The 12,406-nt window shown below is 37.0% G+C and overlaps 1 protein-coding gene across 1 annotated transcript in view; it reads left to right on the forward strand.

Annotated features, from left to right (window-relative positions):
- FIG4 (FIG4 phosphoinositide 5-phosphatase) overlaps nt 1–12,406 on the forward strand; it is a 94,164-nt gene that overhangs the window by 54,646 nt on the left and 27,112 nt on the right. Inside the window, exons 16-18 of the mRNA XM_069487295.1 lie at nt 4,945–5,083; nt 8,121–8,179; nt 9,433–9,580. Coding sequence (XP_069343396.1) covers nt 4,945–5,083; nt 8,121–8,179; nt 9,433–9,580 — 346 coding nt within the window. The remainder of the gene's footprint in view (nt 1–4,944; nt 5,084–8,120; nt 8,180–9,432; nt 9,581–12,406) is intronic.

Consider the following 12,406-nt stretch of genomic DNA (forward strand, 5'->3'; position numbering starts at 1 on the left):
GTGAATACTAAATGTAATAGGTTGTTAAAATGGCACTTTTCCTGCCTCTGTTCAGATGGAATTATCAATACAATAGATATCACAGACCAAAGTGATTGTGAGACAAATCCTCATGCACAGAATTTACAAGGGAAGTGCTTGGTGACCTATTCCATGAGTCTTCAGCCCTTGAACCAGATTATGGGTAAAAAAGTTTACAGAATATGGAAAGGATTGGTAAAGAGGTCCTTTGGCGTGAAATATGGCCTGCAGTGACTGGCAGCCATTCTCTGTGGAAGAGAGAGTGGGTTTTAACAGGATTCTGGGTAGGCTTGACATGGTGTCCTGCCACCGGAGGGACCTCACACCTAGGCCTCAGACTGCTGCATAGCAAATCTAAAGCAGAGGGATGGGCTGAGGAGAGTGCTGCCGTGTCAGGAACTGCCTGCACTCCTGCAGTTGGTTGGGCCAAAGAATACATGATGTGTTTACTGGTAACCAGATGTGGGTCTCATGGAGGAGGGTGCCAGAGTAGGGTTGGCCTCAGGCCTGGCCAGTAAGGCACCTGGAAGGACAGAGACCCTAGCAGCATGAACCAGGAGGTCAACACTGGATACCTAAGGAGTTAAGGAAGAAGTTGCAAGAAACTGCCTGATAAACAGATGCCTGTGCCCATACCAAGGGAATTGCAAAAGAGTCTTCCATGTTGGGAACCTCAGAAGCATCTGTAAACGCATCCGTAAGAGTCATCTTTCAGCATTTTCTAGGCCCAGAGAGATGCAAAGCCAGTCTGCTGTGCTCTTGTTCAAGTGTATTAGTTTTCTATGCTGTGTAACAAATTACTACAAACTTCACAGCTTAAAACAGCACATGTTCATTATCTCAGTTTCTGTGTACCAGAAGTTTAGATACAACTTAACTGGGGCCTCTGCTTAGGGTCTCACAAGGCTACAATTAGGATGTCAGCCAGGCTGTCTTCTCCTCTGGATGCTTGGCTAGGGAAGGATCTGGTTCCCAGCTCATATGTTGGCAGAATTCAATTTCTTGTAGTTCCTCATGGCAGTAGGACTCATAGCAGCTTGCTTCTTCATAGCTAGCAAGGGAAAGAGAGTCTATAGAATCAATCTTTTAGCAAGACCGTCTCGTGTAATGTGATGTAATCATGGGAGCGACATCCCATCACCTTTGTCATATCCTGTCTGTCAGAAGCAAGTCACAGGTTCCAAATACACACGAGGGGCATATCAATTTCTTAGAGCTGCTGTATCAAAATAGCACAAATTGGTGTCTTAACAGAAATTTATTGTCTCCTAGTTCTGGAGGCTAGAATTCAAATCAAAGTGTCAGCAGGGCCGTGCTCCCTATGAAAACCCATAGAGGAGAATCCTTACTTGCTTCTTCCTAGCTTTTGGATGTTGCTAGCAAGCCTTGTTCTTTGGCTTGCAAATGCCTCCATTGTCACATGGTGTTCTTTCCTCATGTCTGTGTCTTCATGGCATTCTCCTCCTCTGTGTGACTCTCCTCTTCTTATGAGGACACCAGTCATTAAGGGCCTGCTGTATTCCAGTGTGACTGCATCTTAACTTGATTGTGTCTACAAAGAGTTTATTTCCAAATAATGTCACATTCACAGGTATCAGCATTTAGGACTTCAATGCATCTTTTTGGGAGACACAATTCAACCTATAAAAGTTATGGGGGAGGTGAAGGGTTGTAATTATAAGTCATGTGCCAGCAAGAACATATCTGTCTGGGTTTGTGTCACCATGAAAAAGAACATCTGCCCTTCTGCCCTCTCCTGTCATCATTGTCCCTGTAATGGGGGTCATTATTGACACTTAAGGACAAGTAATGTGCTTTTTAATAAGACTAGAGGACAGAGAGAATGCATGTGTATCTGTACATGATTCAAAAAGAAAGGAGTAATATTGAAAGATAAAGATGGTCATGAGAAAGTAATGTGCACATAATGGGAAGGTAAGGCAGAATTATGCACATCTGAAAAAGGAACTACTATGAAAGGAAGGATTTCATGAATAATGTGGCTAAAACAGACTTCTTTATTTTAAGAAGCATGGTGTCATGGAGCATACAACTTATTTTTAAATTACAATGGGTATTATATAATGATGACAATATATTATAGAATGATTTTCTTTAAAACACTCAGGATAACTTTGCAAAACTTAATCAGTTTCCTCATGTTATTCCTCTGAATTAGGCAGGAAGATACTGATTAAGGAACTAGGATAGTGAAATTAGGTTGTTAAGAATTTTACCCTTGGTCTGTATGGACAAATTGATGCGAGGCGACTTACCCTCTTTCAGGCTCATTTTTAATACTGTTCTTGAGGCGTCACATATTAGCATGCTCTGGGGTTTGTCTGTAAGAATCACCTTTTAGTTTCTGACATAACTAGTTACATAGGCAGTTGAAGGATACCTTACAGAGAAAGCATGGGTGCCTAGGTACTTCCTTCACATGTTAGGAAGAGCTTTTAATTCCCTTAAGGACCTTGTTAAGCTCTTTCTAATTTTATTTTACAATCAAATTTTTTAAGCCTGGATTTTCTTGCTGAAGCTGTTGAATTTAAATCCCATTAGGAAGAAAAGAAAGTTGTATACCTGCAGCAGTTAATAATAGATTTGGTGTATATATACATATGTACACAAATATATACACCCACACATATGTATGTAATTTAAGTGCAGTGAATGTGTGAGTATGCATGCATGGGTGGGAACCGTGTACTCCTCATACAAAGATGTAACTAAAAAGCCTACAGGGTAAAGACTTCAAAGCTCACCAGGCATTGAAAACTATAGTCCCAGAAAACAGCATTGAAATGGCTTCACCCAACATTATAAGCAGTGGTCCCCAACCTTTTTGGCACCAGGGACCAGTTTCATGGAAGACAATTTTTCCATGGACAGGGGAAGGGGAGGGAAGTGGCTGTAAATACAGATGAAGCTTCATGCCAGCCCACCACCGCTCACCTCCTACTGTGCACCACCCCCTTTCTAAGTTTCATGGAAGACAATTTTTCCATGGAAGGGCAGAGCACGGCGGAGCTCTGCAGCCTGGTCCCTAACAGGCCTGGGACCAGGGTTTGAGGACCGCAGCTTTAAAGCATGACTGAATATAAAAGTAGGTCATCATTTTGCCCTCTTGTTATCCACAACTACGGAGAACCTACCAGTTTTAAGCTCCTGTCCATATCCAAAGTGTTAAATACTACCATCTTCCTAGAGGTGGTTATCTTATTTGCAGTCAAAAGTAGCCAGGATGAGATCCTCAGGTTCATTAGGGCTGGCCGTGTAGCCCAAGCTTAGTAAGTGACTATAAACATCATAGATATGTTTTAAGTTATAACAACATCAGTACTTTCAAGAAGTCTTTATGATCCTTCGAAGGAATATCCTTTTTTTGGTTATATTTCTCATGTCTTACATTTTACCATACTTGCTAAAAATTAAAGGAAGCTACTATTAAGTTTAAGGATGAAAATCTTCTTGAAAACATGGCTGAAAAATGGAAAGCTTTTCTAGCTAATGTTAAAGATATTTTGAGGTAGAATGAACTATTAAGTGTCATTAAGGCAATTTAAGAAGCATAAAGGGCAGCATGTTTACTTTTGTATTATGTAACAAGGGTTCAAGTTGGGTCAGTAATGTCTGCATTATTTAATACTTGATGTTTTCTCTCAAAAAGTAGGAAAAACAGCCCCACATATATTCAGTATATAAACATATCCCTTGTATATTTTATGTTTAGCCTGAAAGGTAAGTGCTATTTTAATGGAATGCTTCCTGTCAAAATACTAATAACTACATATTTGATGTACCATATTTCATTCATTTTCTTTTGCTGAAATGATCAAATAACCCAATGAGAACAATGTTGATAATTTCAGATGTATCTGTGTTCACTATAGCTGTTCGAAGAAAATTGATTTTATGATAATGGTACCTTGTTCCAAACACAGTCATTTCTATTGTGCTATCATTTTAGCTCTATGCTCATTTTTGTAGAGAGGTTGTTATTTATATTGTGGATGTCTGCCACAAATGAATATATAGGGCTCTGAGATAAGAATGGAAAGAAGGAAATGAGGGGACAGAGAGAAGGATACAAGGGAGAATGTAGAATGGGGAGGGTGGTTCAGGAAACCACTTCAGTGCTTATTATCATTTTACCAAACTATGATCAGGAAAAGGAAGAAGTAAAACATATATAGAGTCCTTTTTATTAGTTTAGAATATAGTTTGAAAAGGTAATTTTTGGAGTGGTTGAATAGTTAGAATGAGCCTGTTATTCATGTGCCCTCTCTGCCTTCATTACTAACCACAAAAGAAAATGGACCATGCTCACAGCTGAGGGGGAAACAAATGTTGTAAACATTGTCTCAGCTAAAGAAATGGAGACTATCTTTTCAAGGATTAGAAGTGGAAGCAGATGCAACTGACTTGTTCAAGGTTGTGCAACAGAATATGGATAGAAACTGGGTCATTGTATTTGTCTGATGTCTCTGCTTGTCTTTGCAATAAAGATGTATTTACTTCAAGTAAACAAACAAGTGGTGAGGATATATTTTCATTTTAAAAATAAAATTACTGCTAAGGTCTCTTACTGCGTTCTTAAGGATTTTTAAGAGTTTCTCAAAATTCAAGAAGCAGTTTATGTTCAGTGCCTTCTATATATATTATAAGAGATATGGAGCAAAAAGGAAACATTTTTTTAAGCAAGATTTTAATTCTGCTCAAAATCTTGGTGGCTATTTTAGATTAAGTATATGTGTATATGAAGTATATGTATGTATGTATTTTGAAGTGTAAATACTACTTTGATTTTCAGAGATATGTTCTATGAAATGACAATTGTACCACTATCCTCCTGAGAAAACATTCCCCCAAGTTATATACATCAGTAATGGATTTGCTGACATACATATTTTTGCTTTTTAGATGCTGATAGACAAGATTCTATTAATCTCTTCCTGGGAGTTTTCCATCCTACTGAAGGGAAACCTCATCTTTGGGAACTGCCAACAGATTTTTATTTACATCACAAAAATACCATGAGACTTTTACCAACAAGAAGAAGGTATTTTTCTTCTTAGTCTATTATGTAAACTCAGATTTGATGTTATTTTGAATAAAAAATACTTTTCTTTTTGAGAAATAACCATGTGGGCTAAAGCAGCGAGTTTTACTACATGTTTGCCATGAGTTTAATATTATTGATGTCCTAATAGCAGGTTGGGAAAATTGTAGTTAATAATTTGCATTTTCTCTAAGGTATAAAGTTTCCAAACTTTATCAGTGAATATAAGTTGTAGCTCCACTAAAGCAAACCAGCAACATCATTTTTCAGTGTCTCCTACAAGTGTGAAACTCTAAAGGACTCTAATGTTCAAGGACTCAAACTGAGTTTTAAGTGTAGCATCTAAGCATCATGTACTTTGTGATTCCAATGTTCTTTCCTCCAGGAAACACAATCACTGTCGGTCACACTGGGAAACATAGGAGACTAGAGCAATTGCTACTAGTGTCAAATTGCTACTAGTGTCCCATCACCCCACCACTCACTTTGGCTTTCTCAACGTTCACCAGTACAGGTTATTTTGATAACAAACTGGTAATAGTATTCTCAAAAGAAATGCACAGTTTACCTGAAGCATTTTAATATGATACACTGAGGTGTGGGCCTCAGGGTCAGGTAGAGTTGAGTTGGAATCTCTGCAGTTATATGACCTTGGACTAGGTATTTAACCTCTCTAAGCCTCCACCCATCTCAGCTTATCTTCCCCAAGGCAGGTGTTTCTCATGGACTTCTTTGCTTCTGAGACTCACTCACAGGACTTGGACTTTTTTTTTTAAGTATTATTAAATGGCTTTATGTTGTTTATTTAGGGAAATATCATTTAGTAATATTTTTTAAAAAGTTTATGGCCTGGTCTTAAATCGCTGATACTAGGTTATCTCTTAATTTTTGTTCTCCACATAGTGCATTCTGAGTTAAAACACATTCTTTATAAAGTTTACTTATTTTTCCTAAGCAAGCTAATTGTAAGCAACATTCTTTAGGGAATTCCTCGTATACTAGCTGATACTTTCTCTGCTTTCCTCCTCTGCTGAGGTTAGGTCATCACAACAGAGGACTTACACACACATGTGCATACACACACATACACAGCCCTCTTAAGCAATAAGCCCATGTCTTCACTCCCCTACTCTGACAGTCTGATTCTTTTATCAAAAAAGAAAATGAGCTAGCCTGGTTTGACATATTTTAGTGAACATATGTGAATTCAGAGAATTCACTGATCATCTTTCTAGATCACTTAGAACGCATCTCCATCTAATATTTAATTCTGTTATCTTCCTGGGGTTAACATCACCTTCATTGATGTATAATTTTTGGAATCTGTCACTCTCTCACTCTTGAGCATCAAAACTACATTTGCCCATTTCTAGTATAAGTTCCATGCTTCACTGTTCCTTAAAGACTATTGACCTCAGCTGCACCAGGACACTTGACTGCTTTTAGAGATGCTCTACTGCTTCCCTCTGTCTCTTGGGTTGTGCACAGTTCTTTCTTATCTTGTGGTTTTTTTTTTTTTTTTGTCTTTCAAGCATGAATCTTGTTATGGCTGGTGCTATGTGAAGATAGAAACAATACTCGAATTAAGTAGCTGTACTTTCTCTGTTGTTATTTTCAGCATGGCACTTCCAACACATAGAGCAGTGTCTGACACACAGCATGTGCTTAATAAATGCGGAACAACTGAATGAATTCTCCACAAGCAGCAGACCTATCCTTTCTCTGTTCTTTTCATTCTCTAAAGCCTCACTATTGGAAAGCAGTTTGAGGATCTGCACCTTTGGCATCACCCAGCAGCTTGTCATAAATGCAGAATCCCAGGCCCCACCCACTGATTCAGGATCTGCCTTTTAACAAGATCCCCAGGTGATTCTTACGCAACGGAATTTTGAGAAGCACTGCTCTAAAGTATGACTTCAGTCTGAAACAAAACTTTAGGAGTCTTTCCTATAATCATCATCCTGACCACCCCCCACCCCAGTTCTTTAGGCTTCATGTTCCTTTTTTCAGCATTATTCGTTGTGTATTCCGCTTGCCATCTCCAGGAGAGTTTCCTGTGTTGCCAATTGCATTTGGAAACTCCACTGTTTCTTCATAATCAGGATTATTCAAGATTTTAATTTCAGCATTTTATTTTTAATTTATATTAAATTCTTTTTAGCATTTTTGACAATAGGCTCTTTTTTTTAACCTTTAGAAATCTGGGATTTTAAAAATTATTGATATACTATTTCACATTATTCCCCTTCCTAGCTCTCATGAACTTTGACATAGCACTTCTCCTCTAAATATCTATTTCATCAGAACTTGATTTAGAATCAAATTCAGTTTTCAGAGAGAAGGCCGGTCAGGATACTCTCAGATTCTCTGCTTATAGTAGGTGAGCCTTCTAACAGAAATCCAGACAGTTGAAATTTCCCACCCTCACTCTGATTATAATCAAGTAGTGAATATTTACAGTTAAAGATTAATAGAGCCTATACTGTTTCCTAAGGAAACTTGTTCATTAGGACTGTCCAGTTCATTCCTTATTGATTTGCTTAACTATTTTAACTACACATACAGATGTGTGTACGTATAGCAGAGTAGAAAAAGTAATGTGCCAGATAACTATATGCAAGGGAGTCCTGGCTGTAGGATTTAGATGAAGATTTCACTGCTCACATGGAGGCAGAGTAACTGTAGGCACAGTCCTTAGCAGAAGTAAACAGCAGTTCATAGAGTCAGCTTAGTACACATTTCTAAGTCTTTTTTTAGCCAAAAGTAAATAACATCAGAGCATCTTGACTCTCCAGTATATGGTTGGCATTTTCGCAAATCTAAGGTAGTGGAGAGAAGAAAGGAGTTGGGAAGAGAATTGACATGTTGAAGACCTGTGTCAAGAGCTTTGCAAACATGTTTTAAAAAGAAAAAAAACTAACTTTGAAGTAGGAGGTGACATTTTAATATAGACCATACAAATTCTTTTATCTAAAGAATTGTAGAAAACCAACATTTACACTCGGCCCATCTTATTTTTTTTTTTTTTATTTTATAGTTATACTTACTGGTGGACACCAGAGGTAATAAAGCATTTACCATTGCCTTATGATGAAGGTAAGTAACTGTTTCTCTTTTAGTTTTTACACTAACATATTTTGGAGTTATAACTAAATGAACCTGAAGCATTAAATCATTTGTTTACAATATTTTATTAGAAGGAAGCAAATGGCTACTCAGTATTATGTTGCTGTTTTAGTAGAGAGGGAATTGTAACATCTCTTAGCTTCTTAAAGGGCAAGGATTTTGTTGTACTTCTTTTTGTCTAAGTAGGCTAATACCTTGTATTGTTTTTTATAATTATTAAGTATATCTCAAATGTTTAGTTGATATATTAGTTCATCATTTTAAATTAGTACTGATTATATTTCTACATATTTGGGAGGAATGGAGACAAGTAAGGATTCATTGACAAGAAGAAATTAAAAGTTTTTTCCTCTACTAAGCAGTGAAAAACAGTACAGATGTGTGTATAAAAGTACATTTTAGTCACATTCAAATTTTATTAATTTGTCAGAGAGCAGTAAAAAATTATATTAAAGCAATATCTTAAATGTACAATACATTAGAATGATGTTTCTAAATTTAAATAATTGCCCAAGTTGAAATATAAGTTAGTCCTGGCTCTATTACTAGTTCCCCTGACATTGGACAAGCCAGTTTTCCATTTGTGAAGGGTCCCTAGTAAGATCTGCCAACCGGGAACGCCGGGGTTGAGGACGCCATCTAGTCATGGTTCACCATCCCAACTCTGGGAGGGAAGGCCATGAAACAAGAAGATTGCAAAGGATTTTTAGTTTTTAATAAATTAGTAATTCATTTTGGAAAGGATTTGTAATTTGAAATTCTGGGCAAAATTATTACTCATGTTGCTAAGCACGTTTGGTTGTTCTGGGAGAAGAAAGGAAAGGGCTTTAACTATCTAACGTTTTAAATCCTGTTAAATCCATTAATAGGATTTTGAAATATAAAGGAAAACTTAGTGAAAAAGCAGATGATTTTTAGCTAGAATGCAAAGGGAATTTATTTAAGAGCAAAAAGGAATTTGAAGAGCTCCCTTTAAGTAGCTGCACCCACCCTGGACTTTCAGAGGCCCTCCCGCCTCCTTAGAGCTCAGCACACTGAGCTTTTCACTGTGTTCTGTGCATACATCTCATCTCTTCTCCAAGTGTGTAAGTGCCAGAGGAGGGGCTGAGCCTCTTTTAGTGCTGTGCCCCCGACAGTGCTCTCTGTGAACGCAGTTGGTATGGCTAAATGTTTGCTCTATGTAATCTAAAGACTTTTAGAGTAACAGGCAGTATCTCTCTTAGTTATCTGTGCTGCAAACTTAAAGAAGTTGATAGTGAAGAAATTTCACAGATATGAAGAAGAGATTGATATCCACAATGAGTTCTTTCGGCCATATGAATTGAGTAGTTTTGATGATACCTTTTGCTTGGCTATGACAAGTTCAGCACGGTATGTTGTAAGTACTATGATGCTGTAAGTATTTGGAAATAGTAGTTTTCCTAGTTTATATATATATATTTCTATCTCTACCATTTCTATCCATTCTGCAAGTCTGCTCTCAGGTATGTGTTCAACTTCTTAAATACCCCCTGTGATGTGGAGCCCACTACTTCAAGAGGCATCTGCTTCTATTGTTAGACAACTGGAGGTGATTTCTCCCTGTTAATAAGTTGAAATCTGCCTCCCATTAGGCCTTGTTTGCCATTTGAAATAAACTCAGTTTTTTCATTGAGCAAAGAAATTGAGAGCTAACATACGCTAGTGGAAAAAGCATTGTCTTTGGTACTAGAAAGGCTGGGATGTAAATCTTAGGTCAGCCACTGCCTATCTGTGTGACCTTGAGAAAATTTTCCAAACTATCTGAGCCTTATTTTTCTCATCTCTCTCTCTCTCTCTCACACACACACACACACACACACACACGCACACACCAGTTGCCTCAGGTAGTACTGGCACAGGTAGGTAATTAATAAATGGTAGCTATTATTGTTACCATTTTTATTAGGCACAGGACAAGTCTAATTTCTCTTCTGTGTGATAGCCCTCCAGATATTTGAGGAAGCAATATTAATTTTTTTCAAGGTAAATATCCCTTTTTCTTTCTTTCATAACTCATGTGACATGGTTTCTGGACTCTCCATTCTGGTCTGTCACCTTTGGACATACTTCATTTTTGTATGTCTCTTAGAATTTGATAGGACCTTTTAGGAAAAACGGTGGGACCAGCATAAGAAAATTGACCAAAGCAAATCACTTCTTTATTATTGTATTTTATACTAAAGTTTAAATTTTTATATATTTTATTCAGATACGGTATATGTATACTTAAACTTTATGTGGTACATGTAGAAACATTCTGTGCTTTTTGTTTCCTAGAAATCACTCTACATTTTACTTCAGTTTCAGATGGTCAGGAAAAATTTGAAATTCTTACTTGCTTGATTTTTCAGTTAAACTCATTAAAACTTAGCAGTTTTGACTGTAAGGACTTTGTTATTTCTAGAATTTTTCTGCAAAGGATAAATGACATGTATATGTGTTTATATAGATATATACAGTAAGCCCTCACACTGATAGATTCTTGGAAACTGCAACTTTATTCAAAATGATGTTGAACAAAGTGACATTATTCATTGTTTTGCTTAATGTCACAGTTTCCAAGAACCTATTGATGGCGTTAAGTGAGGACTTACTATAGTTGATTTTATTTGTGGTAGCCATGGTAGTAAATACTGACCCATTGTTCCTAAGGGAAATACAAGATTAGGCTCCTGAGAGCCTCTGATCACAACACCTTTGTCAATTGATAGTTTGTGTGTGTTTCTGTTTAAAGACAGAAATTTATTTAATATACAAACAGTCCCCAACTTATGATGGTTCCACTTATGATTTTTCAACTTTACAGTGGTGCAAAAGCAATATGCATTCAGTAGAAACCATATACCATAATAACTTTATTATAAAATAAACTTTGCATTAGAGGATTTTGGCCAACTATAGGCTAATGTATAGGTTCTGAGCATGTTTAAGGTAGGCTACATTAAGTATGATGTTCAGTAAGTTAGGTGTATTAAATGTATTTTTAGCTTACAATGGGTTTATCAGAACATAACCCTGTCACAAGTCGAGGAGCTTCTGTATATTATCGATTCATTAGTATTGCACTCAACAGCCAACGGTGCTCACACCTGAACAAAGCTTATCTAACGTGTATTTTCTCCATAAGGCACATCATAGCTTTCTTGTGCTTAGTAACACTAGAATAGCTTCAGCACTATGCTTAGAAACCATTTTAAACAGCAAGATCACCTATAAAATATGTGAAAAACATGGTACTAAATAGACCATGAAAAAGACACTTGTTTATGGTATGAGAGCAGAAATTAAAAGGCAAAGTGCAAATTGCTTAACCTCAGCTGGGAAGATAAGCATTGGACAACTCAGAGTTTTCAGAACTCTGTGCATGCACATGTCTGCAAATGACTACGAAAACACACGTGTTCATTTGGGGGGTTACAAATAAATTTTAGCGAGCAAGCAAATTCACAAACATGGATGCTGCAAATGATAAGGATCAACTGTATATGTTCAAAAAGGAAGAAAAAATTAAGCCAATTACATCTTTAAAACATTTTCAAACTGTTAAAATAGACGTTTTGAGCCAGATTCAAGATTACTTTCTTTTCCTTCAAAAAATGTAATATTCAGCAGTATCTTTGCCAGCGGCCATGAGTCTTACCAGCATCAATCATGGAACTGTTGCCGTTTGGCATCTATTACAGAATTTGATCAGGCTTCTGCAGTAACAAGAAGGTAGCCCTTGCATAATGAGGAAGAAGCCTTAGCTTCTCTCAGGAAGTGGTAAATTAAAAGTTTCTATTTAAAGTATTCCAATAGTGTTTTAATGGATTAACCTCAGCCTAATGAGGTAGATGTTGATATTTCTTTCAATTCATACCTCTGCATTTTTGATCATTATGTCTACCTCCTTAGGTGGTGGTATAGCTTAAAAGCATCCATAAAACTGAACAGCTCAATATTGTGCCTTCAGCCTTTATGAGGTCAGTTTTACCTGAGAACTAATTGTGATATATGACCAGATGGTATACATTCTAGCAGAAGTTCAGATGTCAACACTGTTCCAGTAAACAAGATCTTAAATTCAAAACTACTGGGCATTGTATTAATAGAGAATCCACAGTGAAGACTGGTAACATTGAAATTAGATAGTGCTGTTACTTCATGGGATTTTATGGCTGTGATCACCTAAGCTCC

The sequence above is a fragment of the Eulemur rufifrons genome, chromosome 15, assembly GCF_041146395.1.
Source record: "Eulemur rufifrons isolate Redbay chromosome 15, OSU_ERuf_1, whole genome shotgun sequence".
Lineage (NCBI taxonomy): Eukaryota > Metazoa > Chordata > Mammalia > Primates > Lemuridae > Eulemur > Eulemur rufifrons.